The following is a 27,332-nucleotide window of genomic DNA, read 5'->3' on the forward strand; positions in this document are numbered from 1 at the left end:
AACGCTCCCATCCCAACCAATGAAACTCTTGGTCGCTCCCCGGCGCAGGGAAGAAAGGAGGCGGGGGAAGGAGCATGGAAAAGGGATGCTTGTTATGGCTGTCAAAGCAGCACTGACGGTTAGGAAAACGACCCTTTTCATGTCACATTGACAGGAATTCTATGCAACATGTTCGCCTCTGCAATTTCCATATGGATGGCTATAGGTACGTTTCGGTTGATTGTCTGACTATGTGTTTTAATGTGCGTTTTTTGCCCGTTTAATGGGGTATCTCATTGATGGCATGCTAGTTAGCTAGCTGCCCACTGCCCAGTGCTGTGGTTCTGCACTGTTCAGCCCAGTTTTTCCGAACAGAGGGAGTAATGGAAAAAATGGCTAACGACAGGCAGATGTACCGTTATTTGTGGGGAAAAAACAGGGAAACACCAAGACATTCTGCCATGAATCCCCGAATTAGTCGAAAGAGACGCTAAATAAAATATGTTTTATGGGGAAGACAATCATAACCTTAGAATATGTAAACTGAGATACATGTTTAATGTCAATCCCATCTTGTTGCACAAATACGAACTGTGAGAATGAAAAAGCCTACTATTGTGATCATTATTATCACGTTAATCGAACCCCTCTAATGTACAACTTATTTTCTGTATGTATCGGTCCATTAGTTTACATTGTGCATGCCAATGATGTCCAACACACCAATTTGCATGAGAGAAATGCCTCCATGGGCTTGAAGCAGAGACCACCGTTGTTCAGAGATGGTGAGTGTGGGGGGCATGTGTGCGGTGGTGCACATCATCATGTGTTGACCCTCCTGCCCTCTCCCATGTCATAACACCGTGACCACGCTCAAGTAGTTCCCTGTTTATGGTGATTGTTATTTGTACCTCTTCCAATAACTGTGTTATTAATGGTCCTTAAGCCCCAATCTTGACATGTTATAGCCTAATCATGTTATAACACGCTTTGCTGTCATACATGCTTGTTTTATATTCTAATCTAACCAATAACACACCCTAACAGTCTGACTTGAGGCCACCTCTTTCCGTAAACATAATTCATTCTCAAGCATTTTTATCATTACTCACCTCAATAGAAAGTTAGATAGTTGAAGATAAGCGCTGGCTCTGTTTGCAGTCCATGCTATCTACTGCCACATCGCCTCCGTCCTGTGCTACACAAAGCAGTTTCACTTCCAAGTCTGTATTTAGAATGGCTTGCCTCAAACACTATAGTTGCAAACCCAAACAGTAGTGGTCCTTGTTGTTTATAATTCAACGCTTGGAAAACCAAAGAAGCACATGCGTCCATCCCCCTGATCAGAACAACAAACACATAGCTGGTTCAACAGAGCTAAAGGACCGCTGGTCTGTTCTTTGCTAGCTGCCACCCAGGGACAAGGGAAGATTATCCTCTGTACTCAACCAATGGCATTGTTAAACTAGCCGTTGCTCCTGAGCAGTAGCAAGACATGGATCAGCCCATAAAAGCATACAATTAGCAGGTTAGCCATTCCCCCCACCACCCCTGCCTGCTAATAGTAATCTACTGTCAATACTGTGTGTGTGGACGTGTTTGTGCGTGTGCGTGTGACGTGTGTATTTGCATGTGTGTGTGGGTGTGGGTGTGTGTGTGTATGTATCTGCATGCATGTGTGCATGTGTGTGTGTGTGTGCGTGCATTTGGATGCACACCAGTTGTAGCAGAAGCTTAATGTGTTGCTGTAAGATTGAATGACGTCAAAGGATGCATGGTGTTTATGGAAGTGCACGTTTATGTCTGCTCTGTGTGTTGTCATATTTCTGTGATACACAGCTGGCAGGCACCCACACATTCTGCACTGCAGCCGGAGACACAGCCGCTTGGCCATAACTTTTAATGGGTGATGTATTAAATAGGAGCCCAGTAGTCCATCATTTCTAGAGAGTGGGCTAGTCAGCCGTCCATAAGCAGATGGAATGCTATTAGCTATTAGCAAATATGCCTTCCCTGCAGCTTATGCAAATATATTTTTTTCACATTAGCTGGCATCCCCATGGAAAAGGCTGGTTAAAACTGGAATAAAAATAAGAGTTTCATAATCCAATCCAATCAAAGGATTCTTGGATATAGGACTTTTTTTTTTTACTGTGGACCTTTGATTATGAGGCTGTTAATACTGTTAAAGAATAACTGAAGTCCATAATCCAACCAAAGTCTGCACATCATCAATAGATGATTTCACTTTCACTTACTGTCATATACGTCCATTCAATCAATCAAAAGGCACTGAACTGCTCAGTTCAGCTCTACAGTGTAACAGCTGTATTATTTCTAACATTTTATTTATGATCTGGTTACTTATCTACAAGAGTCTGGTGAAGGTTAGTTAAAGATTAGGTAAAGGTGTCACCAGCTCAGATTTGAACACTCTTAGCGCATTGTTTAGAAATTAATTTCAACCCATCTCAAACCAGGAGAACATTATGTGTGGTCCTCCTCATCCATTAACAAGTGTTGGGAAGGCTGGAGGCTCGGGCGTTGTCCCGGTACTATGGTAAACCAGGGTATTTAGAAATCCTGAAGGTATTATTCAATACTGTCCAAAATACAGACGCCCCACTTTCTGTTCAACCTTTTTCCGGCATCTTATTAATATATTTCTTTATAACGTTGATATGTATTATAGACAAGCTTTGAAGCAAGATTTAAAAAGTCAAAAATAAAGTTCTCGTCCTTGCATGGTTGTTGAGACTAAAGTGGGTTAGTTCGCCAACGTTTAGTGGCTGGCCCGGTATGTGGAGTTTCACTAATGACTGCCACCAGGAACGTTCTCACATCAAAGCTAAAAGTACGGGTACTAAAGTATAATCTGTTTTCCTATCAAAACGCCAAAACCAATAAACGATTTGGTGTCATTTCCATTTTTAAATTTCCCCTGCAAATTGAAGACTGATATCAATGGAGAGTTCTGAAGTAGGATTAGACTTTTGAAAAAGTGAAATGCCTGAGAACTTTACCATAAGGAGACGAGTTACTTTGCAAATTAAGTAGTTGCCTGTAGATCCAATCTAGTTAGTGTTTTCATTTATTTTAGTTGAGAGGCATTCATTAATAGTTAGTGTGTGAACTGTTACCCCTATTCCATATTCCTTTCTTATAAAAAGCGCATCTATAATATATCTATAGGTATATTCTGTTATTTTTCTTTTTAATCTGGTGAGTCTTTTATGTTGTATTTCTTTTAATGTGCATTGTAGCACTTTGAGTTCATTAGGTTGATGTAAAGTGCGTTCTAAATAAAATGTATTATTATTATTATTATAAAGTCACAAGCCGAGGACCCCAGCGCCGACAAAAGTTATTACATTGACATTGTTTTAAATAATTATATTTTATTATTATTGAATCAAATTTACTCTATTCATAATACCAGCTAGTGAAAGAGGCTACTAACAAGTCAGCAAAACAATTATGTGGCATAATCAATACCTTGGCTCCCATTCAACGTTTGAATGGGATGAGGAATTAGTGGCTTGCATTCCAAATGACCCCAGCTAGGGCCTATTCTACCCACGTAAACAGGGGCAGAAAACAAGTGGGGAATGCAGACCAGTGAAAAGCCACAGGTTGTGGGATCTTGCTTGCTGGGCTGGCATTAGTTGCATTAGTTGGAACTACACAGTCACAAAGATTATTTACCAGGGGGCAATAATTGAATAGATGCACACTGACATAAAGGGGGCCATGTCAGACCCTGTAACTAGATTTTTCCCAATTTGAAAAAGGCCAAAGGATAACCGTCTTATGGACAAAGTTTACATGTTATTATTGGGATATTGGGAATATAGTCTCGCAATACTTAATTTTTTTAAATTATACTACAATTTCAACAAATATCTGCTTCATTAAAATTGGGAACCATAAAGTACAATTATATGATGGTACCAAAAAAATAGCTTGACCAGCCGTGGAGCTTGGGTAGGAATGTGTTAACATGTTAAACAGACTTCTGCAAAAAAAGCATTCATAACCAGCAAGACTTTTCTAAGTAGGCAAGTGACCCATCAGACACACAGGATTGTTAACTAGACAATGTCATGCTACAATTACTTACATCACCTGCAGCTACGCTTTTATGATTTATGGAGTTAGGTTTTGCACTTTACACAAATACAGTCATGCCGTACACCCTGGTGGAATATCAAGAAGTTAAGGAGGTTTGCAGAAATAGATTCTGCCAAGCCTCGCTGCCTGGGGCTACATCTGGGATCCTTGCTTGTCCTCCTGTCTCATTTGTGGTGATTATCGGCGATCATCAATGGGTGGTGCTCAATGTGTCAGCCCTTCTTGACCTTGTTGCGAGTGTGTGACCTCGGCCAGTTTGTGTGGGCTTAAGAATTAATGATGCTTTGGCGGTTATGGGGTACTGGAGAGAGTGGTGCTTCTCACTCTGTCAGTGTGTGTGTGGGATCATAATTGTACTCAATGTGGTGAAGGTGAATGAGGTTTTATTATCGGTCCCAGAATAACCTAGTTCCAAATGTCACAGGCTCAGCAAAAGCAGTGAAGCATTTTTTCTCCATATATGAGTCATGCTTCTACAGCTATATAAAACCCCTTTCACTGGCAGTCGTTTTTCTGTGTTCTAAAACAACAATTAGACCTGTTAGTGACTTGAATTGTATTGATTGTTTTGAGCTGTGACCAAACACCTTGGGGACAGGGAGACGTAGGGCTGATCCCAAAGCCTTTGTTGCTGCAACAGATGCAGCTTGGTTTAGCATACATCTATTCTGGGGGCTATTGTATAAATCCTGCACTCTCAAGCAACCACAGAGTGCTTTTAGATGGCTTATAGGATGTAAATTAATTTATCCGTGTGGACCCAGAGAAGAAAATCCTCATGTTTAGTATTGTTAGAAAGATGGTTCCTTTCAAACATACATTTATTGAAGATGTTTTTCTCCTGGAAACTCATTGAACCACAAATGGTCTCCTGGATAATTCTTTGATTTTATACCTGGAAAAGGAGCAATCAAAGACAAGACAACCAATTATGTTGGCAGATCTGCTTTTAGTAAAATACTGAAATCTGTCTCCCAGCTACATCGTCAATGGCAATGATGATTATGTGGATGGTGATGAGGAGGAGGAGGTGGATGGGAGAGGTGTTGGGCCGCCGGCGGCTGAGGGGACTGGAGCTGGTGAAGGGGGGGGGGTTGGGCTGCAGCATGATCCAACCTCCCACAGATTCTCCCATGCTCCTCTTATTGCAGACGATCTTATTGCGTTTTTGAAGCTTCGAATGAAGTCTGCGGGCAAGATATTTGTTAGCTCTCTCTCTCTCTCTCTCTCTCTCTCTCTCTCTCTCTCTCTCTCTCTCCCCCTCTCCTCTCTCTCTCTCTCTCTCTCTCTCTCTCACTCTCTCTCTCTCTCCTCTCTCTCTCTCTCTCTCTCTCTCTGTCTCTCTTAGCAGCCACTGATCCATAGCACAACAGGCTATGGATCACATCTCCCCCCTCCCCTCCCTCCCCTCCTTCTCCCTACCTCTCAACCCTTACCACCACTGGCATGATTCAGAGGGTCTCTACACGGAAACATATTCTAAAGGAGGGGGAAGAAATACAGTGCCTTTGTACTTTCTGAATGAAGTGAAGAAAAGACTGTATGAAAACCTGGCATTTTCCAATTGTTTCTCTTTTTTAAGCATTCACACAGAGATTATAAATGGAGGGTAGTGAAGGAAATGGGAGAGAGAGAGAGAGAGAGAGAGAGAGAGAGAGAGAGAGAGAGAGAGAGAGAGAGAGAGAGAGAGAGAGGGCGACAAAGGGTAAAGTTAACTTAGATTTCCGTGATGCCTCTAGCTGACTCTCGCTATCGCATTCTTACTCACTAACCCCTGCTTTCTGGCCTTTGGTGACGATAACAACTCTCTGTTGAAGTTTAATGGCTCTCTGCTGCTCATTCCTTACTATATCATTTTCAGGCCAGAGCCTGATAAGTGGGAAATTGAGTTTTCGCCTTCACGCTTGACTGCGTCTGATTCTGTGCACTGCACAATTTATATGGGAGCTATGTCTGCAGTGTACAATAGCACTGTATACTCAAGATAAGTGTACACATCTATCTCTGTGAGCCTTATTGATCCTGCAAGGGTGCAGGGAGGTTTGGCTGATAGCGCTGGCAATGGGACCATTGGCCATGTTTAGTTTCACAATAAAACATTTAATACCGGCGGTGTTGACAGGTAATTAATGTAGGGGAATGAAACATGGGCACACAACAGACACATTCAGATACACACAGGTGACCAACCTCACCTGCTAACCTGCTTGTTCCGGATCTCTGTGCACCAGTGGTCACCATCTTGTCGAGGTCGCACGCGGACCGCAACGTCTACCCGTCTGCAGGGGTGCTGTTTGTCCACGTGTTGGAGAGAGAGTACTTCAAAGGAGAGTTCCCTCCGTACCCAAAGTCAGGTACAAAACAACAACAGTTGGAACACTCAATCTTACGGTCATTTAGCATGAAAACAAATTTAAGAGATATGCGGCCATTTTATGGTTGATCGAAGACGGTAAGAAAAATATGCAAACAAATGAACAATATTCAGGATATTCCTCCATCATCAGTTTATAAAAGTTCATGAATAGATGGTTGGTTGCTTTGGGCCACAAATCCACAATTAAGAACACATGTGAATTCCTGAGTTGCTGAGGACCCAGAACAGATCCTTGTGGTAAACCACTTTTTTTTTTTTTTTTTTTTACAATAATTGATTCTCTCTTCAGGTGATGCCACCAGTGACCCCATTACCTTCAACACAAACCTGATGGGCTACCCAGACAGGCCCGGCTGGCTGCGCTATATACAGCGGACCACCCACAGTGACGGCGTCCTATATGGTTCCCCAACTGGCCAGCATGCGGGCAAGCCCACCATCATAGAGGTAGGAGCAAGCAGAAGCACCCAGCCTGAACCGAAAGGAAAGGGAGGGTATACGTAAAGGGATACGTTTCAAACGGTGGTGATGTATGCCGCCCATCCCCAATTTCCCCTTGGGGACCAAAAATAAAATGTATTTTCTTTCTCCTGATATGTTTGAGGTCATCCGGACCAATTGGACAAGGAGATGAAGGAGATTTATTTTTCTTAAGGACATTGCTTCAAATAAATGAAGGGACTGTTCTGATATAGTGCACTACATTTTACTACTATAGCACTACTAATACAATACTATGATTATGATGGTAGTAAAGCATAATGACAGTATCATTTACATTCAATATTAATATGAGCTCCCCATCATTTCCGAACAAAGACTAAAGCTTGGCTGTTTCATCCGCTCTCTACCTAGTTATGGAGGACCTTTAAGCTCTCACAGCCTTGATCCTTAAATTCCATTATGTGATTCTTTGCCTTCTTCCTGACTCTGCTAAGCTACTGTAGCCCCTCGACAGGGCTTAGAAGCATGTGGCTCCACGCGGTGTGTCTGCTGGGGTCCGAACCTCTCCCCCGTATCTGGCTCAGGCTTGTCCAGCGAGCCACCACAGTATAAGCTGCCTTGATCTGGGTTTAAACTTTCACCCTAAGTGTGGTTTTGTGTGTTTGGACTATAACCGTGTGTGTGTGTTTAATTATATGTGTGTGTGTGTGTGTGTGTCTGTGTGTGTGTGTGTGTGTGTGTGTGTGTGTGTGTGTGTGTGTGTGTGTGTGTGTGTGTGTGTGTGTGTGTGTGTGTGTTGCAGATTACCGCTTATAACAGACGCTCCTTCGAGACGGCGCGCCACAATTTGGTTATAAACATCATGGGAAATGAAGGTAAGACCAGCCTTGCACTTTGGGCGTGCGAGTTGAAATCCGCCCCTATTGAACGTGTGTGTGTGTCTTTTACCAAGAACTGCGTAAATCCTCCTTGGAAATAGTTCCACATAATGTCCTGAGTTCAACAAGAACTCGACTATACGTTGAACACCAGCGGCTTAATTTCAGTGGCAAGGGTCCATGGTAGTATCAGTCAGTGGCTGTATCAGTAAGATTGTGTTCTGCTATTGGCAGAGCACAATCTTTGATAGTGTTCAAATCGTTCGTGAACACTCTTTGTTTTTACTTTCCTTCTCTCCTTCCATCTCTCCCTCACCCCTCTCTCTTTCTCCCTAACCCATCTCCCTCTCCCTCACCCCTCTCCTCTCTCTCTCTCCCTAACCCCTCTCTCTCTCCCTCTCCCTCACCTCTCTCCCTCTCCCTCACCCCTCTCCTCTCTCTCTCTCTCCCTAACCCCTCTCTCTCTCCCTCTCCCTCACCCCTCTCTCTCTCTCTCTCCCTAACCCCTCTCTCTCTCTCTCTCTCCCTCTCCCTCACCCCTCTCTCTCTCTCTCCCTAACCCCTCTCCCTCTCCCGCTCCCTTTCCCTCACCTTCCCTCCCTCCCCCTCTCCCTCCCCCCTCTCCAGAGTACCCTCTGCCCTACCAGGCTGAGTTCTACATAAAGAACATGAACGTGGAGGAGATGCTGGCCAGCGAGGTGCTGGGTGACTTCCTGGGCGCCGTGAAGAACGTGTGGCAGCCCGAGCGGCTCAACGCCATCAACATCACGTCGGCTCTGGACCGCGGCGGGCGCGTGCCGCTGCCCATCAACAACCTCAAAGAAGGGTGAGAAAGAGTGATTCAGGAAGCATCTCTGAACCCCCCCCCTTGCCGTATATATTAAGCCTCAGTCCATTTTTTAAGGTATCTTATTTTCAAGATTGTCCTGGCCAAGAAGCAACGTAAATCAACACACAACAAGTACACATTTCAGTAACACGTATGCACACATACCCTCTTACGGTCCACAGAATAGGTTGGAGATTTGGTCCAAAGGCATCGATCAGCTATGGCTGGGTCTGGTTGCTTCTGAAGGACACTAGAAAACAGTTTTGGGCTTTCCAAAGGATTTATGCATCAATCCTAGGAGGATCAACTGGTAGGAGCCACTGAAACAATAATAATTGAACATTATTTATACATTTTGTAGAGCTGTAAACATAGTATATTTAAAAGACATTTGAATATATTCCATATTCAATAATAAAACTAAAACTAACAGATATAGAGCCGCCCAAACGCATATTTTAAGTATGTGTATAATGACATATCATAAATAAATATTTGAAACAATATTTTGTTTGATGAGAATGAGGAAACACACTACTCCCTCAACCAGTCAGCTCATTACCTCTCTCCCCACAGCCCATTTAGTCCTCTGTCGCCCGGCGTCATGCTGAGGTTTTAAATAACTCCAGAATCAGCCGTTTACTCTGCTAATGAAACCTGGCTGTCGTAGATAAATGGATCTGGCACAAGGTTAAAAATATTCATCAGCCCAGCTTGAGGGCAAAACTAACTCGCAGGATCTGCGGTGTTCATTTGTAAAATTTGATATATTTTGTTCTATAAATTCTACCTGGTTATGTTGAATAGAATTTAAAAATAGTTTGACGCATCTAAAAAGCTCTTCCAGGGAACTGGCTTGCCTTTTGCTTGATTCTTGCAAACACTTGGCTGTAGCTAATGTGATTTGAATGGGCAGGCCGATAGGGTTTGCATACACAAACATTGGGTACAACGAGACTATGTAGGATTCTATGTAGGAGGTTTTTGCTCGACTATAAAATACAACTATTTGCGCTCAAATTTGTTGTGCACATTCCCAGGGTCTGCAAGAACTGAATTGACCATCCAAAACACAAAACCACCCCGTAACAACCCAATTGTGACACATACACACACCCATCCCTGCGGTTCATGTCAGTCTTTCACAGTCCCTAGCCTGTGTCAAACCGGAGGGCACTCAGAACACAGAGGCTCGGCTCGGTGCCTGATGACCTTTGACCTCCGTTGGACCCTCCGCAGTGTGTATGTGATGGTGGGCGCGGATGCCCCCTTCTCGTCGTGCCTGCGGGAGGTGGAGGGACCCCACAACCAGCTGCGCTGCAGCCAGGAGATGGAGCCTGCCATCAGCTGCGACAAGAAGTTCCGGGCGCAGTTCGACATCGACTGGTGCAAGATCTCACTGGTGAGGCGGCTGCTTCTGCCCGAAGTGCATGTGAACGCGTTGTTGTTGGTGAACGGTTCCTTGTTCTGGTAAGGAGAGAGGAACTGTTTTACATCCCTACCCTCTTTCAGTACCGGTGATGACTGTCATTAGTTTTTTCCCACTTCCTGCTTTGTTATTCGTTTTTTCCGTTGGATGCACTTGCCGCTAAACTGCAGTACACTGTATTTAACTAGGTGGCGTGAACTTTACCGTAAGCTACTTTTTAAAGGTCACTTTGCAAGACTTATGTCCAGGGTTGGGGGGGGTTGTCACTGTTGCATACTAAGTCACATGTTAATGGGGGAAATAGTGAAGTCCTAGCTGTAGGCGTCCTGGACCAAGAGGCCAACCCCCCTTAATGCATCTTAAAAGACATCTCTCTTTGGGTGGATGGGTCAATAGAACAACAGTGTTTTCTTCCCTACCCATTGTCATCACCAGGTGGACATCAACAAGCTGGGGACCAGCCACAACCACAACCGGCCCGATCCAGGCACGGGGATCCTGGCCGAGATCGGGGAGTACAACCCGCCCTCCGAGTCCCTGAAGAGCCGCGACTACTACGCAGACTTCCTGGTGACGCTGGCCGTGCCCGCCGCTGTGGCCATGGTCCTGTTCGTCATCCTGGGCTATACCATGTGTTGTAGACGGGAAGGGGTGTAAGTGTTTGTTGGGTTTTTGAACGCACTGACCGACACACACACATACGAGAGGGTCGAGCAGGTATAAGCATTTATTCAGGATATGTATTTCGATGATTCAATAGTAGAAGGGGTCAGGACAGATTTTTTCAGTAAGGCAGAGGAGTGTAAGTGCGAGTTGATATGTATCCAAGTCAAGACTAAATTGTATATTTAAATACCCTGAAAGAAATACGGAATGAGCGAATTGGAACTTGCAGCTTTCCATTTCCATCCAATTTTATATTTTGTTTGTATTTTTTCAGACACAACATTAACATTGCGGTTCAGCCACAGGATTGTCCTTTTTACGTGGGGCTGTGCACATCATAACGCTCATATCAGTCGAAGTACTGGGATTGATGCTCCTGCATCAAGGATTTACACGCACATCCCAGGTCTACGCCGCCCTTCATCTTCAACAGGGCGTGCAGAACCACATCTCCACTTCCACCCAAACCACCCCCCCTCCCGTCAGAGTCCAGATCCATGTCTCCACCATCACCACCCCCACCGCTCCCTCCACTCTCCCCTCACAACTCAGCAACAAAAAAAAACGGCGCTTCTCTGTGGTTGTCAACAAGATACGATTAGCATTTAATTCAGCCATTTTGTTTTGTTTCTAGGGATAAAAGAAACATGCAAACACCAGAGTAAGTTTTATCATACCTCCCTCCCTGTGTTATTTATTTTTCCTCTATATCTCTTCTTTTTTATGCCTTTTTTTCAGTTCTCTTATCCTTCTGTCTGCTGTCTATCTAGTTTCACACCCGCCAACCCCTCCCCCTCTCCTTCCTCCGCTTGGATTAGCTTCTTCATCATCATGTGACAGCATTTTCCCATCTCCACTCACGCGCTCGTCTCATCTGTCAACACTCATCCATGCAATAGGCTGCTCCAAAAAAAAAAAAAGATTTGATTGACAGATGACAGGGAGTTAACCTCGCTATACTCGTACGAACGTCTGAATATGATTTAGCAATCCTTTAGAGTTTAGACCGGGTGCTTGACTGAACACTCAGGACATGTCTTGGGTGCAGCGGTGGCCGCAGCAGCAGGCGCAGGCTTTGTGTGCATGGCATGCATGCCCTCCACAGTGGAAACAAAATGTGTCCGATGCTAGATCTTATACAGTGTGGCAGACATCACTGAATTAGTGTGAATCACGTAAACCAAGATAAGCAACATCTAAGGCAATGGGAACAAATTCACATTGGAAAGTGTTGAACACGGCGTATTGGTATGAAGAACTGTATTGCCAATTTTCATGACTTTTTTCCACCCTGTCTTCAGCTCCTTTGCGCTCGCGAATCTCGCTGGCTGTAGCAGCAGAAAAGGCATCTTCATGCTGAAACCTTGATGCATTTTTGATTATTATGATTCTCTACATTTTTATCAAGTCAGTATATTTCTGTAAAGCTCTTGCTTAACCGTGCTCCTTGCTCCTCCTTTGATCTGGAAAACAATGTGTATCGCGCGTCTCTCTACTAACCACTTCAATTCTATTTTTTTAAAATACCAGAAACAATCCTAAAAAACATACAACCCAACAACAACCAATCTCAAGTAACGTAACCACGGCGACTCCTCCTCTTCCTCTTCTTCTTCTCCTCCTCTGTGGGTGCAGCATCCAGCTGGTGCACCACAGCTCCATCCAGAAGTCCTCCAAGGAGCTGAGGAACATGTCCAAGAACCGCGAGATCTCCTGGCCCCTGTCCACGCTGCCCGTCTTCAACCCCGTCAGCGGGGAGGTGGTGCCCCCTATCCACCCGGACAACTACGAGACCACCAGCATGCCCCTCATGCAGGCTCAGACGTAAGGATCCATGGAGGCTGTGTGTGCACCACCCACACACACACACACACACACACACACACACATATATAAAACACACACTCACATAGACAAATGGTTGTACACGCACATAGATGTACACACACACACACACGGAAGTGTACACATGTATACACACATGCATGTACAAAGAAACAGGACAATGGAGGGACAGTCCGAGGCTTTCAACACATGCACGCACATTCTTGATTTAGCAGCGGGCGCTCACAAACTTGTGCTCATTAGCAGGGGGCAAGTAAAAATATGGCTTATAGGCAGTGGCCTGGGAACGTGTCAGCAGGGACAATGCTGTTATTGTATACTGTTCTTTGGGATAGGGCCTCGTTGACAGGCTTTTAGCAAATAAGTAAAAGCCGCTTTTAAGTACCAGCCAAGCTTCAGTCCCATGATCATATTTAGCCTAATATCCTTAATGCATTATACTATGTTCTGATTTCTTCTCCCCTTTTCAGAAACCTGCAAAACCAGATTACAATACCACAGCAGCGACCATCAGGTTGGTTACAGCTTACTCGGTTCTGCGAACTGTGTTGGTGTGTGTGTGTGTGTGTGTGTGTGTGTGTGTGTGTGTGTCAAGTGGATTTATTTAACAGTGACTTGGCTAAAAACTAGAATCCAAAAAGTCATTAGAGTGGATTTGTGACATGTGATCAAGATCAGGAGATGGGATTTGTTATCGCCATGAGGAATGTTCGCCTTGTCCTCCTCTCTCACTTAGAATATGAAGAAAGTTTGATGTTAGCAAATTATAGAGAGAATATAGGACAGAATCATGTTTAAGATACGCAAATACAAAGTTCTGTGTGCCTTAGCCAGGAGCGTGTAAGAGTGCCCTCTTGTGGTTGTGTTGTTGAGTTGCATGCGGCTTCCTGAGCTGACCTGCTGCTCTCTCTCTCCATTCATTGCTAACAAAGGAGATAGTTATGTAATGTCAACATTTCGAAGGCTGGAGGTGGGTATTCTGGTCTGCCCCCCTACTCCCAAACCCCCTCTCATTCAATGCATGCCAAGCTTTAGTCCTGACCATTACATTGTGTGAACAACCAAAAAAAAGAGTAGGCCTACATGTTTTTTATTTCCGGGACTGTATTCTTCATAATATTTTCCAAATATGAGGAAGAAATAACTCCTGTGTAATGAGGCTGGTGCGTCGCTTGACTGATTCTTTGTAACGGACTTCCAGGTAAATGGTATTCCTGAGGAGCGGAAGGTGGCCGAGGCGCTGAACTTGTGACCAGGGGTGGACCCAGCTTTACAGCTCACAGCGCCAACGACGTGTTGCACTTACATCGCCTATGTGTTGCTCTTACATTCATGCCATTCTGCATGCCTCAAACGCGTGTATCCGCCCCACCCCCTACATTGTTCGGTCTTTTCATTTTTATATTTTTTCAAGCATTCAAAAAAAGGGAAAATTTGTTTGTTGGGTTTGTGTGTTAAAGTCGCAATGTGTAACATTTAATCTAGCTCGTAGCTTAAAATAACCTGGCAATATATGTACTCAATGCTGAACGATAGTGATTTAAATAATGCAATTAATAAAATGAACCCTAAAATGAACCCTTGATATATATATATAAAAAAGAAGCTGTCCAGCCCATACCTATTGGTTTACAAGAAAACCAATTTTGTAAACCAATCTTTACAAGATTGGTTTACAAGAATTACCGACACTCGACATGGGAGTGTCGATTGGGCTAGTTGAGGACAGTTGAGTTTTTGGAAATCTAAAATCCACCTACCTACTAACTGGGAGGGGCTCAATCTTACACATTGCGACAAAGTACGAGAGGATGAAATATATTATATGACCATCATTGTTTACAAAGCTACAGAGGCATATTTAAGGTGAATTATGTTGTTGTTTTTTCTACTTGGCGCTTCATGCACCACGGTTCTGTCGGAGTGGGAATACGGATGTGCATTAACTGGTCGTATGTGCAGTGACATGGTTGTAACTATTTCGATATCACAGTAAAGCCTTTTTAAACAAACACCACCGTTGGGATTCAAAACCTGCAAGACACACACACGCACGCACACACACACACACGCACAAAAGAGCAAACCAGCAAATGTTTTTATGAAGTTATGTGTTATTAACAATATACAATAAAGTCGTTTTTTATAAATAAAATGAATAGATTTCACATTAGGACAGCACAAAAGAAATAACAAAGTAATCTTTCAACAAGGCTCTGTGTGAGATTATAAATAGTTTTTGCTCATACAAATGGGCAACAAAAAATAAAGAATGGGAAGACTATTAGGGCAGATAATAATCACCAAATATATAGCCTATGATCAGAGAGGAGAACCAAAGTGTGAACTACTATAATCAAAGCGTTCCTTGTCTTAACCATGGCAGGAGCAGAATCCAGGGTAACAACTTATTTTCCTTTGGGACGGCCTCATTGCATTAATAACTCTGGTCTTTTTGACTCTCAACCTTGTTGGTAAATGGATAGTGGAGGGTTCAACATTGTTATCTTAACAATATGTTCATGAAGTATCCCGTTTGTATTTACACATGGCAAACTGAAGGATGTTGTGCCGCATGCTTCACCTTTGGACCTATTTTACAGTTGTGCAAATGTGTGTTGAGTGTGTTCTGCATCTGCCGAGCCTCAAAGTCACGTAATAAAAAAGTGTGCTGAAATACACAATGGTATATAAACAGATATAATGTTTAGACCAATCAGGAAATTACTGTCCCTAGTGTAAGCACACAGCTCTGAAACTAATTCAGGGGTTCCAGTTTTGGCACTTAACAAACCTCTCGTGCCACTAGTAGATTGAGAGAGAGAGACAGATAAATACTGTTGGCGTTTTAAATTTGGGTGGGTGATAAAACTGGCACTACAAGATGAACAGCCAATTGAGAGATGAGCCAACAGTAAGGTATTCGTTGACCTGGGTGGAAGAAGGGCGTGTATGTCTTATGATCAAAATGGCATTCAGTTGACAAAGCATACGCCATGTCATTCAAGTGTCTATTTTAGTCGCCCATTGAGCAAACAGAAACCAGGACAAAAGCACCAACAAATAGTGGCCTTCCGTCGACAACTCAGAAAGAAAGAAAAGACATGTATAAATCCAGTGCATTTTCTTGATAGACTAGGAATCCGGTATTTTAACATTGTCAATTCAAACAAAAGGAAGGGGAAAAAAAAAAGTAAACCTAAAACCTGACATGTCCTCAGAAACACCTCCTAAATTGGTATTTACAGTGAACAGTGTGCTAGCCTGTGTGCTTCCAAGAGTACAAAAGGAACCTCCTACATAATACTTGGTTTTACAACAGCAGAAATGGGAGCAGAAATGGAAAAATCTACAAAAAGAAAGAAAGAAAGAAAAAAGCAAACCCTGTAGAAAATATGCGCTTAATTTAAATCTTTAAATACTGTACATATCACATAGAGCTTCAGAGCTCTAGGTCAGTGGTCAATCCACCTCGCCGTACGAGGAAGTCTTTGCTCAAATAAACTAGCAATGCCTGAACAAAATGGAAGAGGTAAATAAAATATATTTTGACAATGTATTATTATTATCATCATAGTTGTTGTCGATGTGCACTGTATCAAACCTATTGTGTATTCTATCACTGGCCGGTCCACGGTTCACCTGTAGGCCCATGAGGACACGTGGTCATATTGAACCACACCAGTTTCCGTATGGCTCAATGATGAGTTGGCAGTCTGTTGATTTGCTTGGAAACCTCAATATGTAAACGATGACGAAAGAACAATTGAGCGACGTCTTACAAAAAGTGGGCGTGTTGTATTCCACACACACACACACACGGACGCAGTGCGTGGACATACGTGTGTGTGCGTGCTGTGAATTCCTGTTGTGTGAGGAGGCATTTTATTCGTGAGGTTTGCCGGGGCAGAAGCAACTCTGGAAAATTCACACTGCAAGCATGAGGTTATAAACTTTGAAGAGTGGGCCTATTTTTACAGATTCTCCTATAAAGTCTTATTCTGTCCTATAAGGTCTATTTCTAGACAGCTACCGTTGTTAATTATCTTCCCGTATCGTCTTTAGAAAGGTGCGGGCCTACATCGCAGGCCTCTCTCGCTCTCCAGTGTGCGACTTGTTGCGTGTTGGGTACCATAGTGGTCGGGGAGAGCTCACCACAGAAAGATCCTGTTCAGACATGGCGGCACCACCCCGCGCCAGATCCACCAATCAGAGAGCTCGGGAGAAAACCGGCCTCTCCAACCGGCTTCTAGTAGTCCAAACGTCACCATGACTAAAGGAGGACGGACATCCAGGACCTCCGCTTCCGCTTTGAGTTCGGCGGAAACACCGAAGGTGAATGTGTGGTGGAGGGAGGGAAGAGAGGAGGAGGAGGAGGAGGAGGAGGAGGAGGCTTCAGTCTGCTCTCACTGCCCCTTCAGGCTGCTGGTGACGCTGCCCGTCCCCGTGGTGAGCAGCAGCACCACCAGGGCCAGCCCCCCCGCGGCCCCCAGCCTCTTCAGCAGTGGCCCCGTCTCCTTGGGGATGGCCACCAGCGCCAGGTCGTTGGTGATCAGGGAGATCTCGTGGGCCACGCACACGAACACGAAGGTGCTGACCAGGATGTTGAGCGAGGGGAAGCCCGGGATCAGCACCAGGATGCCCTTGGTGTCCGCCGCCAGCCAGATGTGGTACTGGCAGATGAACAGCTGGGGAGAGAGGTCGGCGGAGGTTAGAGCACTCTGTGGGCGACGAGGTTGAGGGAAGGAGTGCATGAGGAAGGAGGGAGGGAGGGTTGGGAGTGAGTGAGGGAGTGAGGGAGTGAAGAAGGAGGGAGTAGGTGAGTGAGGGAAGGATTACGTGTGTGAGTGAGTGATTGAGAGGCCACTGTAGCAGAGGCATAAGAACAACTAAAACACAAGCAGACACTGAGTCAAAGTGGGTTGTGCAATGTGTGCACTTCGGTTCAGTGATTATGTTCATGGTCCAGTAGGTATTCAAACACATTGAACTACAAACATAACAAAAGCAGGAAGTACCAAAGCCCATTTGGCAACGCTGAAGAACAAAATGGACAGCTCATAAAATAAAAATACAACCAATGCATTCCACAAAGCCGTCCTACCTCCAAGGAAATCTTCCCGAACCAGGCAAAGAACGAGCTATATACAGAGCGGGCGTAGCCTGGAATGTTCCTGATTAGGATGAACGCCAAGATCTGCGGAGAGACAGAGAGACCAAACAGGCGGTAAGACAAGTGAAGGGAACAAAATTATGAGGAGGCAGTTGAGAGCGTAGCCATAGAATGAGAAAAAAAAAAACATTGACTGGTACCTGCACCACTGAGATGTAGGGATGCATCTCGTTGCACTCAGTCTTGTTTTTGCAGCTGCTCGCCCATATGGAGTACGCCTGAGAGAGAGAGAGAGAGAGAGAGAGAGAGAGAGAGAGAGAGAGAGAGAGAGAGAGAGAGAGAGAGAGAGAGAGAAGAGAGAGAGAGAGAGAGAGAGAGAGAGAGAGAGAGAGAGAGAGAGAGAGAGAGAGAGAGAGAGAGAGAGAGAGAGAGAGAGAGAGAGAACAGGGGCATTCACACTCTTGTTATCTCTTAAACAAAAGATGGCGGGATAGAGCCAGACAAAGGAGCTCCATTCATAGAGGTGGAGCAGAGGGATGGGTCACTCTCACTCTTACCAACAGCCAGACTGCGCCAGGGCCGCTACTGAGTGGCCTACTCTACTGAGTGGCTGTTTGTGGGCCGCTGCAGTAAGACAGGGACACGTGGGAGACTGAGCTTTGAGATCCGGTTCTCCCTTTGGATTGTACAACTACTACATCTGCATTCAGTTCCTCCGTCCAGCTAGTGTTTAGAACCAAGATGGCCGCTACGTGATGAGAGAGAGGAGCTCCCCGGTTGGTGTGGTTGCGTGGGGGACATACCATGAAGGAGACCACGGAGAGGCAGAGGAGCAGGTTGGAGATGGTGGCTGAGAAGAGGGCCTCTCCTCTGCCTTCAAACATCCTCTGGCTCTTCTGGAGCACCAGGTAGATGAAGGCAAACAGCATGCCGTGGATCACCGCCTGCGGCACGCAACGGCATCGTCCGTCAATGAATGAGTAACGTGTGTCTCTACATCATACATCTTGTGGCAAACTAGGGTGCTTATTTTTATAATCCATGTTTGCAGCTTTTAATTTCAAGTACCGGTAGTCGCATATCGCAGGGGGAAAGAGGCCCACTTGTCAAATGTGTCAATATATACAGCGGTAAAATACTTTGAAAAGTTGAAATAATAATTAAACTGTGTTATCCTATTTAATTGTTAGATTTAATAATAATAATAATTTATAATAGCAAAAATGTTTAATCATTGCAGTGAACAGACGTGTTGTTCTGTTGCCACAGGATGCCACATGAGGCTGTTGTGGTCAGCTTAGTTCCCGGTTAAGAGATATGCGTCTTGCCCTAGATTGACTGCAGAGTGCTCAGTGTGTCGTCATCATGAATGTTTTGCTAATGCACTTACAAATCGGTCCAGCTTCCACCTGAACCACCACTCATGGATGCTGCCGTCGAGCTCAAACAGCTTGGAGAGGGGCCACACGGAGAAGAGGCTCTGGAAGAAGCCCTGGGGCACAGCGCGACAACACACACACAAAAAGGTCTGGCGTCATGGCAACGTCACAACAAGATGCCCTGGGGCTAATGGAACAAATGACCGTGCGGGTTTGCTCACCTCCGAGTTGGCAAAGTAGCAGATGAGCAGCAGGAGAACTAGTAGTTTTGTCAGGATCCCAAGGTGCCACATGCCACTGCCTGCTCAAAACAAACCAAAGTAAACAAACAAAAACAAGGCATATTCATTAGTGAACATTTGTATTGTCCACACTTGGATTCCATTGCAATCCAGATGTCTGAAGATTATTCGGTGCATTTGACTTCATCCTTATTTTTCTTTCCAAATACAAAGATTGGAGTAAACAGAGTTCCCACAAGATGAATATTTACGCTCTGAAACTAACCTGAAGCTAATCCTGAAAGAATCTAGTTTAGAGTTTTCCCTAACCAGTCCCAGCTTTGCATCTTGTAGAATGTTGGTGTATTTTAGTGTCTCTCTTTTGTTCACATTTCTAGTCTAGGAACAGGCCAGTGCCTCTCATACTGATACAAGGTGTTATTTCCAACATTCTGCCATTGTTATGTCTCAACAAGGTTGAACCGACCTGGTCCTCTGGGACATAGCCAGGGCCATATACCTTATCAAGGCTGAGAGTGCTTCTGTTTACGTGTTATTCATGCATCCTCTTTTTGTATAATACTTGCCCCAACCCTTTGGTTCGGTGAGAAGAGGGTTTGACAGCCAAGGAACACGTCTATTCAACCTAAGTCTGTATCTCGCTGTATTACATCCTGGAATAAACCATCTATTCAACCCTCTGATCCAACCTGTCAAGTTGCTTTGATTTCGACTTCAAGAATTACTACTACGACGGAAAATACACAACGCAGAGTCTGTCCGAACAGTTTAGAAATAAGCTGAAATCTAACAATCTGAATGTACTGTATCTTTCACACCTATTTCTAAAACCCTACTGGTCCACAAGAAGCCAGTGTCTGCGTGGTGAAGTGAGTGTCAGGAACCTACCGTTCGCCCTCTTCTGGAGGACCTGGGGCCACAGAGCCATTGTGGCGTAGATGATGACGAACCAGAAGGTGACCAGCGGCACAAAGTAGTAGAACTGGTAGGGTCGATCCATCACCGCACACAACACAAGCACTAAGAAGTTCAGACGGAACAGCACCTGAGCACAAACACACACACATCCGTCAACATCATCATCATCATCAATGTAAACAAAACAAGACCATCCTTTGGAAACCATACAATGGGAACTGCACTGCTCAATGCCGCAAAGGCACTGCAAAGGGTAGTGCGGACAGCTGAGAGGATCAGCGGATGGGAGCTTCCCTCCATCCAGGACACGTACAAAGCCCGGTGTGTCAAGAAGGCCCTCCGAATCATCAGGGACCCCAGCCACCACAACAACAAAGCGTTTGAGCTGCTGCCGCCTGGGAAACGGTACCAAAGCCTCGGGGCCAAAACCCAGAGCATGAGGAACAGTTTTTCCCTGAAGCAGTCAGGCTCATGGGGGAATCCAGTACCCACAAACTAACCCCACCCATGATACCACAAGAGACTATTGAAAGCCATATTTACTGTAATTGCAACATTTTTGCACTGCACTGTATTTTGCACAACAATCCACCGTGGATGGTTCCACTTCCACTCGATCACTTTACATTTGTTACTTATTTCTTATTTCTGTAAATTATTTTTTCAACATATTTTTACTTATTTTATATTTTATAAATATCTATATACTTTTTTTACTCTTGTGTACAAGAAGTATGTAATACTAAGAGTGAAGAATAAGAATGTAATAGAAGTAATTCTGATTCTGATTCTATGTCTCTGAATCAAGAATATTATTTACTCAAACTACACAGATATAAAACGTAAACCCATACACAATGTACGATATATACTCATGGGGAAACTAAACCCATCATCAAAGGGTCTAAATTATTAATTAGATAGTTTATACCTTTTAATCAAACTCTACAGAACATGACATCTACTTAAATTTACATATCCTGAGGCTAAACCTATGCATGGTGTTACAGCAGAGACAGACAGACTGACAGACAGAGAGTACGTCTCCCTTGACGATTAAACAGTATTCCTGTTGTCGACCTCCTCCTACAGTGTTGATTGTTGGATTACCTGGCAGAACAAGGCCGAGCTGTAAACTCACCTGGCACACTCTGTAGAGTCCAAAGTCCCCCTTGAGCCAGAAAAACGAGAAGTGTCCGTAGCCCGTCTGGAAGAGGTAGGCCGCCACCAGCACGCGCACGTGCATGTACACCGGAAGGAACTGGAACATGGGAATGATGCCATTGGTATGGCACACAGCGATTGTCATACATTGGGACATGTGACGATTTCATCGTCGGTTGCTGACAGTTGCAGAGGAGAGTAAATAATGAAAAAAGTAGGAGTAAGCATAACTTAAGCGATAGCAGAACTAATGCTTGAGAGAGGAAGAGGAAAAGTGCAAGGACTCACGGCGCTGGCCCCAGATATGTGGTAGATGAGAATAACCAGCTGCATCCACCCCTTCCACTCATCAGTCTGTTCGCGGTTTAACAGCTTTGTCTGTCGGGCAAATGGGGAGACGTAGCCATTTGTATATACAATATATATACATACATATATATATCTTTGTTTCAGCACTTTATAATTGTCAAGTTGCTGCGTCTGCCTAACACCCAAATGAGAAACAGCTGCAGTCTCCATCTCCCTCACCTCCTTGGTGCTCTCGTTGAAGAACAGCCCCAGAACGACGACGTACACCAGCGGCACGAAGAAGGTGGCGTGCGTGTAGAACTTCTGCTCCTTCATGAACGTGTCGGCGCGGTCGCAGAGGTAGAAGTACGCCATGATCACGCCCATGCGGCACAGCGCCTGGAGCGGCGCCGTGAGCCCTGGGGGGCCCGGGGCCGTGGTGGGCTTCCTCTCCTCCAGGCTCTCCACGTCCGGGGGCACGGGCCGGTGGCGGTGGCGGCCGTAGCCCATGGCGTGGAGCCCCAGCAGCACCAGCGCGCAGCCCAGGAAGACGCACGCCGCCAGCTTCTGCAGCAGGCTGGGGGGCCGGGCCCCCTGGCAGCAGGAGCCGTCGATGGGCCGCGTCCGCTTGTTGCACACCGCGTTCATGAGGATCATGGCCCCCTGGGGAGACGAACGGCGGAGGGTCAGGAAAGGGCGGCGTCTCGTACAAATGTCCCCTTTTGGCGAAGGCATTTTTTTGAACAAAAAAATTCTGTTCTACTTGTTCTGCTCATTCCTTTCGATTTGTTTGGAGTTATTCAAGTTAGCCAATAGCGGCTCAAACTAACCCTTCCCCTATAGATAGATACTTAACTTGCCTTTTTCAACAACGAGGTTATAACTTTTTTCAAACCCCTAAAAAGATATTTCGCCCTCTAGCCCCAAGTCAGACCCTCCAGGATGTCACGCTGTTGCCATTTGCATCTTCAACGCAACATCAACCAATCACTGCGAATTCAGTGCGGGGGTCGCAATTTTAACCAACCACCCAAACTTTCCCGCAAATTTGACCAATCAGTGGCGTCGTCTTGAACTGACGTCGACAAACAACCTTCCGCCTTCCGTGTTTACTACTTGAAGCGTTTCAAGCATTCATGCAGCATGTCATGTGAGCGTCCAACGTTTCACACTTGCCGACCAAAATAACTGCGAAAGATCTCGAAGAGGAGTCGGCTTAGCTCAGGAGGTAGAGCAGTTGTCTTGTAACCGAAAGGTTGTTAGTTCAATCCCCAGCTCCTCCTAGCTGAGTGTTGATGTGTCCCTGAGCAAGACACTTAACCCTAACTGCTCCTGACGAGCTGGCTGTCGCCTTGCATGGTTGACTCTGCCGGTGTGTCAATGTCGGTGTGTCAATGTGTGTATTGAACGATGTAAGTGGCTTTGGATAAAAGCGTCTGCTAAATGCCCTAATTGTAAAAGCAGTAACCTGGTATTTTACATGAGAGCGGGGGAAAATTATTTTGCACTGCACTGCATGCAACTTTTTGGAAAAGCTCACGCAACATCAGGCATTTTAGGCCTCAACAATCTCAAAAAAGGCCCGCGAAATTCCTGGAGGGACTGCTAAGTGATCCCGAACCCCCACTCCCACACCCACACCCACACCCACCACATTCAGGGTGCCCTGGGGGAGGTGCAGGCCGTCCGACGATTGTACGATGGTTTCCATGGCGGCCTGGCGCGTGGCCGCCAGCAGCTTGACCCGGGCGCTACGCTTGCTGCCGTTGAGCGCGTCCGCTGCCGCTTCGTTGTACAGCTCCAGCTGATGGTTGGTGATCATCTTCCGGTCCGCGCTCAGCGCCTCCTCATTCACCGGGTCTGGAGGGGAAAGAAGGGGAGAGATGGAGGTGGGAGAGGGAAGGGGAAAGAAGAAACAGGGGGATGTTAAAAAATGCATATAAAAAGGAGGAAAACTCCTCAATATATCACTTAACAAACAAATAGTTGATTCGCCTGGACGCTCTTATTCCTATGTGCCTTAATTAATGGGTACATAAAGCACTCAAAATATGTGTATCATTTATAAAATGTCTCCAAAATAGTGATAAAGTCCAGTTTTTGGCAGTAACAAGTGTTTTCTAACGCAATTCGGCGATGACGTCACGTTGGGGAGACGTGGTGGAAGGTAGCCTCAGCCTATATATCTAGTGACAGCGATTATGTCGTAAGTACCGGTAAACTTAGTCAGAAGATCTAGAAATAAGAGGCATAATGCTAGCTATGGGCTAACTTAGCTTATCGGACAGCAATCAGTGCACTTGCAAATAAGTGCCTGCAAGTATAATCGATCGTGCTGTGACATTATTTAACCATCAATCTACCGCAAATACGACCAGACAGATGTACTTTGAACACAATGCGGCTTTGGTCCGTGTCTCCCCAACGTGACGTCATGCAATGCATTCTGGGGGAAATGAGAATCAATAGCAAACCGCTAAAATAGTAACTACTTTTTCGTATAACATTCCGTTTTGCGATAATCAAATAGCAATGAAAAGACTTTCTGCAAATAAACAGGGGCGTAACTCTTTGGACTGCTACTAATTGGACCTTTAGTGCCCTCCTCCTGGGTCCTTTGCGGCATTGAAATAACGTGGGGTGCAATAACTAGTGTACAACTAGGTGGCTGTGGAGATTGGCAATAAATAACAGTTTAAATCTTAAATACCAACAAGCTAATTGCACAAATTCGTTGGAAAATAAACCCTGCAACACGGCCTTTAATATTTTACGCTTTACAAGAATTAGTAATCAACTGCCATAGAACCCACACACAAACAAAAAGCTCACCCTGTAGGACCCAGTACACCTCTGCGTCCTCCGCCAGCCTCTCCAGGGTCACAGCCATGGCGGTCAGGTTGACCCTGTACCGCTGCAGGGTCTCGCTGCTGCCACTGTGCAGCTTGATGGACCACTGCAGCAGGGAGGAAAGTCATGGAATTAATCAACGTGACGCAGGATCCAAGACTGCCACCCGAATTGTACTGCTGTTGTGCAGGTCCTTCTTGCTTTTTTTTTCTTTAAACAAACATACCGCAGCAGCTCCGAGCACGATAACATCTGGCGTCGATGATCGGTCCTGTGAGGGAAAGAAAAAAAGTAAAAAGGGAAACAATGAAGAAAAGGTATTCTTAGCATAACCCAAACCCTGCAGTGGTAGGTTGTTTTGACTCACCTGAGTCCATGACCGCAGGCGCTCTTTCATCGAGTCATTTGCCTCTGGATACCAGAAGAAGTCCTAGATGCAAAGCAGGCAGAATTTGGTTTAGTTAGAGATCTAAAATCCTACTCATAGATGTACTGTATTCGTTTTGCTGTCAGTGGAGGCATGGCGAAATGACCATTTGTGAATTCATCTCACCACGTTGGTTGAAGAACTGTCTTCGTGAAAGGGAATGTCTTCATGCTGACGACATGAAAGAAAAGCAAGTAAGTCAAGGTGAGGCATTTCCTTGCGTCATTCCCATCCAGTAGAGTCAGTTAAATAATTAGCATTTACACAAATGTGCTTTCTGATGCAGTGGTGTATCTGTATCCATGGCCCAGTTTTGAATTTCTTCTTTGCTGTCAGACTCTACCTTGTTTCCTTCTTCCTTGCGCTCTGGGTCGATTATTTTGGTGAAGGAGTAGGAAAGCTGCCTTATTCTGGAGTCACCCACAAAAGCCACTCTTTTGTCAGCAAGACAGCTTTTAGAATCACTGTATAGCCAAAAGGACACAAAGTATACACAAGTCGCAATCTTAATATCGAAAAACTAAAAGCCGGCCTGGACAATGTCTTGTATTATATTATTGTGTGATATTTGAATACAATGCATTGAATCACTATCTCTGCTGGCATGCGTGCGGCAACTCACGTGCTTTTGTACTTGTGCATCATGCAGCCATAGGGCTGCCAAACGTTCTCCCCCAAGTATCGTCCGCTGGACAACAGCCAGTCACATGTGTCGGAGCCTGAAGACATTGCACAAGAATCTACCAGATCAGCCAAAGAACAACGCACCCATAAATTTGTATTCATTTCCTCCTTCCATTTATCCCGTGCTACTGCCTGAAATAGGCAGGCTGTACAAAGCCCCTGGCGCCTCTCTTTGGATTTGTTTAAGAGATTATCCGTATACAATGGTGCGTTCACTTTGAAGCTATTGACATTGAACGCGAATTGTTGGGGGACAAATGTGCTGTTTATGTTTTCATACCTTTTGACATTACGTAAATGGCGGTTGCTGTTATTTGTACTAGTGCATGTTATTATCGAACTATTACCAAGTACCTACTACTACAATTCAGTGCATGCAGCTCAATTGTTTATACTATTATGGACGGACGGGTCAACTTGTCGTTTATTAATGATTGCATTAAAAAGTGTATGTTTTTGCTCTTTAAATAAGCCAGTTATGGCTATGCTATGTGATGTGCTCCAACCCTACTGGACGCTATGCTAACAAAACATACAGGACATAAAATGAGTTTATTGACCCCCGATTTAAGAACGCAATATAGACAACCCAAGTGTGTGTGCCCAACTAAAAGAACAGTGAATATATGTGGCCTAACGCCTATACATGTGAACTGGTATAGCGTTACCCAGTCAGCCTGTACCCATACCAACTAACCGCTTTACGTGTTGAGTATCATGTAAACACAGGACCTCAGCTAGCTGGTTGGCTAAGCTAGCTCTTCCATCACAACGTCAACATGAAGTTGAACACGGCTACTCGATGGTGGAGCCGTTTAAACGACCTAGACAACATAGTTGACAATTTACACCTCTTTAAACGTAGCCGAGTGGGAAACACATCAACATGCGAGGCATATCCAACACTACGGTGGCTAGTAGGCGCTACGGGGGGACATCGAAACACTGGCTTCCTTGCAGGTGCCAGATTCTCATTTACAGGCGAACACTTACCCCCATAATATCGGGAAGCGGTGTGGAAGAGAAGCAGCAACACGACGATCACGGACGATATCAGCTTGGCATTTTTTATGTTGAAATACTGATTTATTTCTCGTTTGCCTAGGCTATAGGCCAGAACCGCCATCTTTTCTCCTCCATGACAACAACCAGACGGAGGGGATGCGGCGCAGAGCTCCGGGACCCCGGGCACGGTTCGTGCGTTCACGCCCCCGCTGTCTGATGCCGCTGCTGCTTCTGCAGCCGTGCGGGTCGGTACTCCTTCCTGTACATCTTCTTTCTCTTCTTCTTTTTCTTCATACGACCCTTGGGTTTCCTCGTCCATCAACGCAGAGTGAAAGCAAAGAAGAGAAGACAACAGTTGAATAACATACAACTCGCATGTCAGTAAAGTGCGGGTACGACACTGTCCGACTACGACACTGTCCGACTCCACTACAACTAGTGCGTTCCTTAAGTTAGTATATGAATTGGTCGTTTTGAATTTTTTTGTAAGGGCCGAGGAGGAGTTACAACTGACAGTACTGTGAATCCCCGCCCTTATTTCCATTACATTGTTTGTGGCTGAATGATACACCGCCACACAGAGGTATTTAGTTCGACTCACCAAGTTGTACAGATGAGCAAACTGATTACCGGTACTTACATTATAACAACAATAATTATTATAATAACTACTTGTAGAGAACC

General features: G+C 45.0%; 3 protein-coding genes across 4 annotated transcripts in view; 1 reads left to right on the top strand and 2 right to left on the bottom strand.

Moving 5' to 3' along the window:
- LOC130375310 (neurabin-1-like) overlaps nt 1–1,517 on the bottom strand; it is a 45,524-nt gene extending 44,007 nt beyond the window's left edge. Inside the window, exon 1 of the mRNA XM_056582130.1 lies at nt 1,092–1,517. The gene's annotated coding sequence lies outside the window, so the exon portion shown is untranslated. The remainder of the gene's footprint in view (nt 1–1,091) is intronic.
- On the top strand, nt 77–15,385 carry sgce (sarcoglycan, epsilon). 2 transcript variants are annotated; one of them, XM_056582137.1, is made up of 12 exons: nt 77–205; nt 669–764; nt 6,342–6,464; nt 6,777–6,934; nt 7,734–7,806; nt 8,437–8,635; nt 9,878–10,040; nt 10,503–10,720; nt 11,368–11,394; nt 12,369–12,557; nt 13,049–13,092; nt 13,780–15,385. In XM_056582137.1, the coding sequence occupies exons 1-12, from the start codon at nt 169–171 to the stop codon at nt 13,794–13,796; spliced, it is 1,344 nt and encodes a 447-aa protein (XP_056438112.1). In that variant the 5' UTR covers nt 77–168; the 3' UTR covers nt 13,797–15,385. The 2 variants fall into 2 exon arrangements, with proteins under 2 accessions (XP_056438112.1, XP_056438113.1); XM_056582138.1 differs by lacking the exon at nt 669–764.
- Nucleotides 13,885–27,155, bottom strand: casd1 (CAS1 domain containing 1). Its single transcript, XM_056582136.1, has 18 exons — nt 26,637–27,155; nt 25,582–25,678; nt 25,303–25,423; nt 25,086–25,130; nt 24,900–24,962; nt 24,759–24,803; nt 24,515–24,638; nt 23,334–23,542; nt 21,923–22,345; nt 21,683–21,772; nt 21,372–21,491; nt 20,201–20,357; nt 19,292–19,371; nt 19,082–19,183; nt 18,495–18,635; nt 17,892–17,969; nt 17,683–17,775; nt 13,885–17,266 (listed from the first exon to the last, which is right to left on the bottom strand). The coding sequence occupies exons 1-18, from the start codon at nt 26,965–26,967 to the stop codon at nt 16,985–16,987; spliced, it is 2,601 nt and encodes an 866-aa protein (XP_056438111.1). The 5' UTR covers nt 26,968–27,155; the 3' UTR covers nt 13,885–16,984.
- Between the last annotated feature and the right edge of the window lie 177 nt (nt 27,156–27,332).

Source organism: Gadus chalcogrammus, chromosome 22 (assembly GCF_026213295.1).
Source record: "Gadus chalcogrammus isolate NIFS_2021 chromosome 22, NIFS_Gcha_1.0, whole genome shotgun sequence".
NCBI classification, from domain to species: domain Eukaryota; kingdom Metazoa; phylum Chordata; class Actinopteri; order Gadiformes; family Gadidae; genus Gadus; species Gadus chalcogrammus.

Bases quoted from the DNA above. Each gene is read 5' to 3' on its own strand.
- sgce (XM_056582137.1), top strand. From the start codon at position 169: ATGTTCGCCTCTGCAATTTCCATATGGATGGCTATAG. The intron at 7,807-8,436 runs GTAAGACCAGCC...CCCCCTCTCCAG, and splicing joins AAACATCATGGGAAATGAAG to AGTACCCTCTGCCCTACCAG. The intron at 11,395-12,368 runs GTAAGTTTTATC...CTGTGGGTGCAG, and splicing joins AGAAACATGCAAACACCAGA to CATCCAGCTGGTGCACCACA.
- casd1 (XM_056582136.1), bottom strand. From the start codon at position 26,967: ATGGACGAGGAAACCCAAGGGTCGTATGAAGAAAAAGAAGAAGAGAAA. The intron at 22,346-23,333 runs GTGGGTGTGGGT...TCGTCTCCCCAG, and splicing joins CCCAGGGCACCCTGAATGTG to GGGGCCATGATCCTCATGAA. The intron at 19,184-19,291 runs GTGAGCAAACCC...GCTGTGCCCCAG, and splicing joins GCTACTTTGCCAACTCGGAG to GGCTTCTTCCAGAGCCTCTT.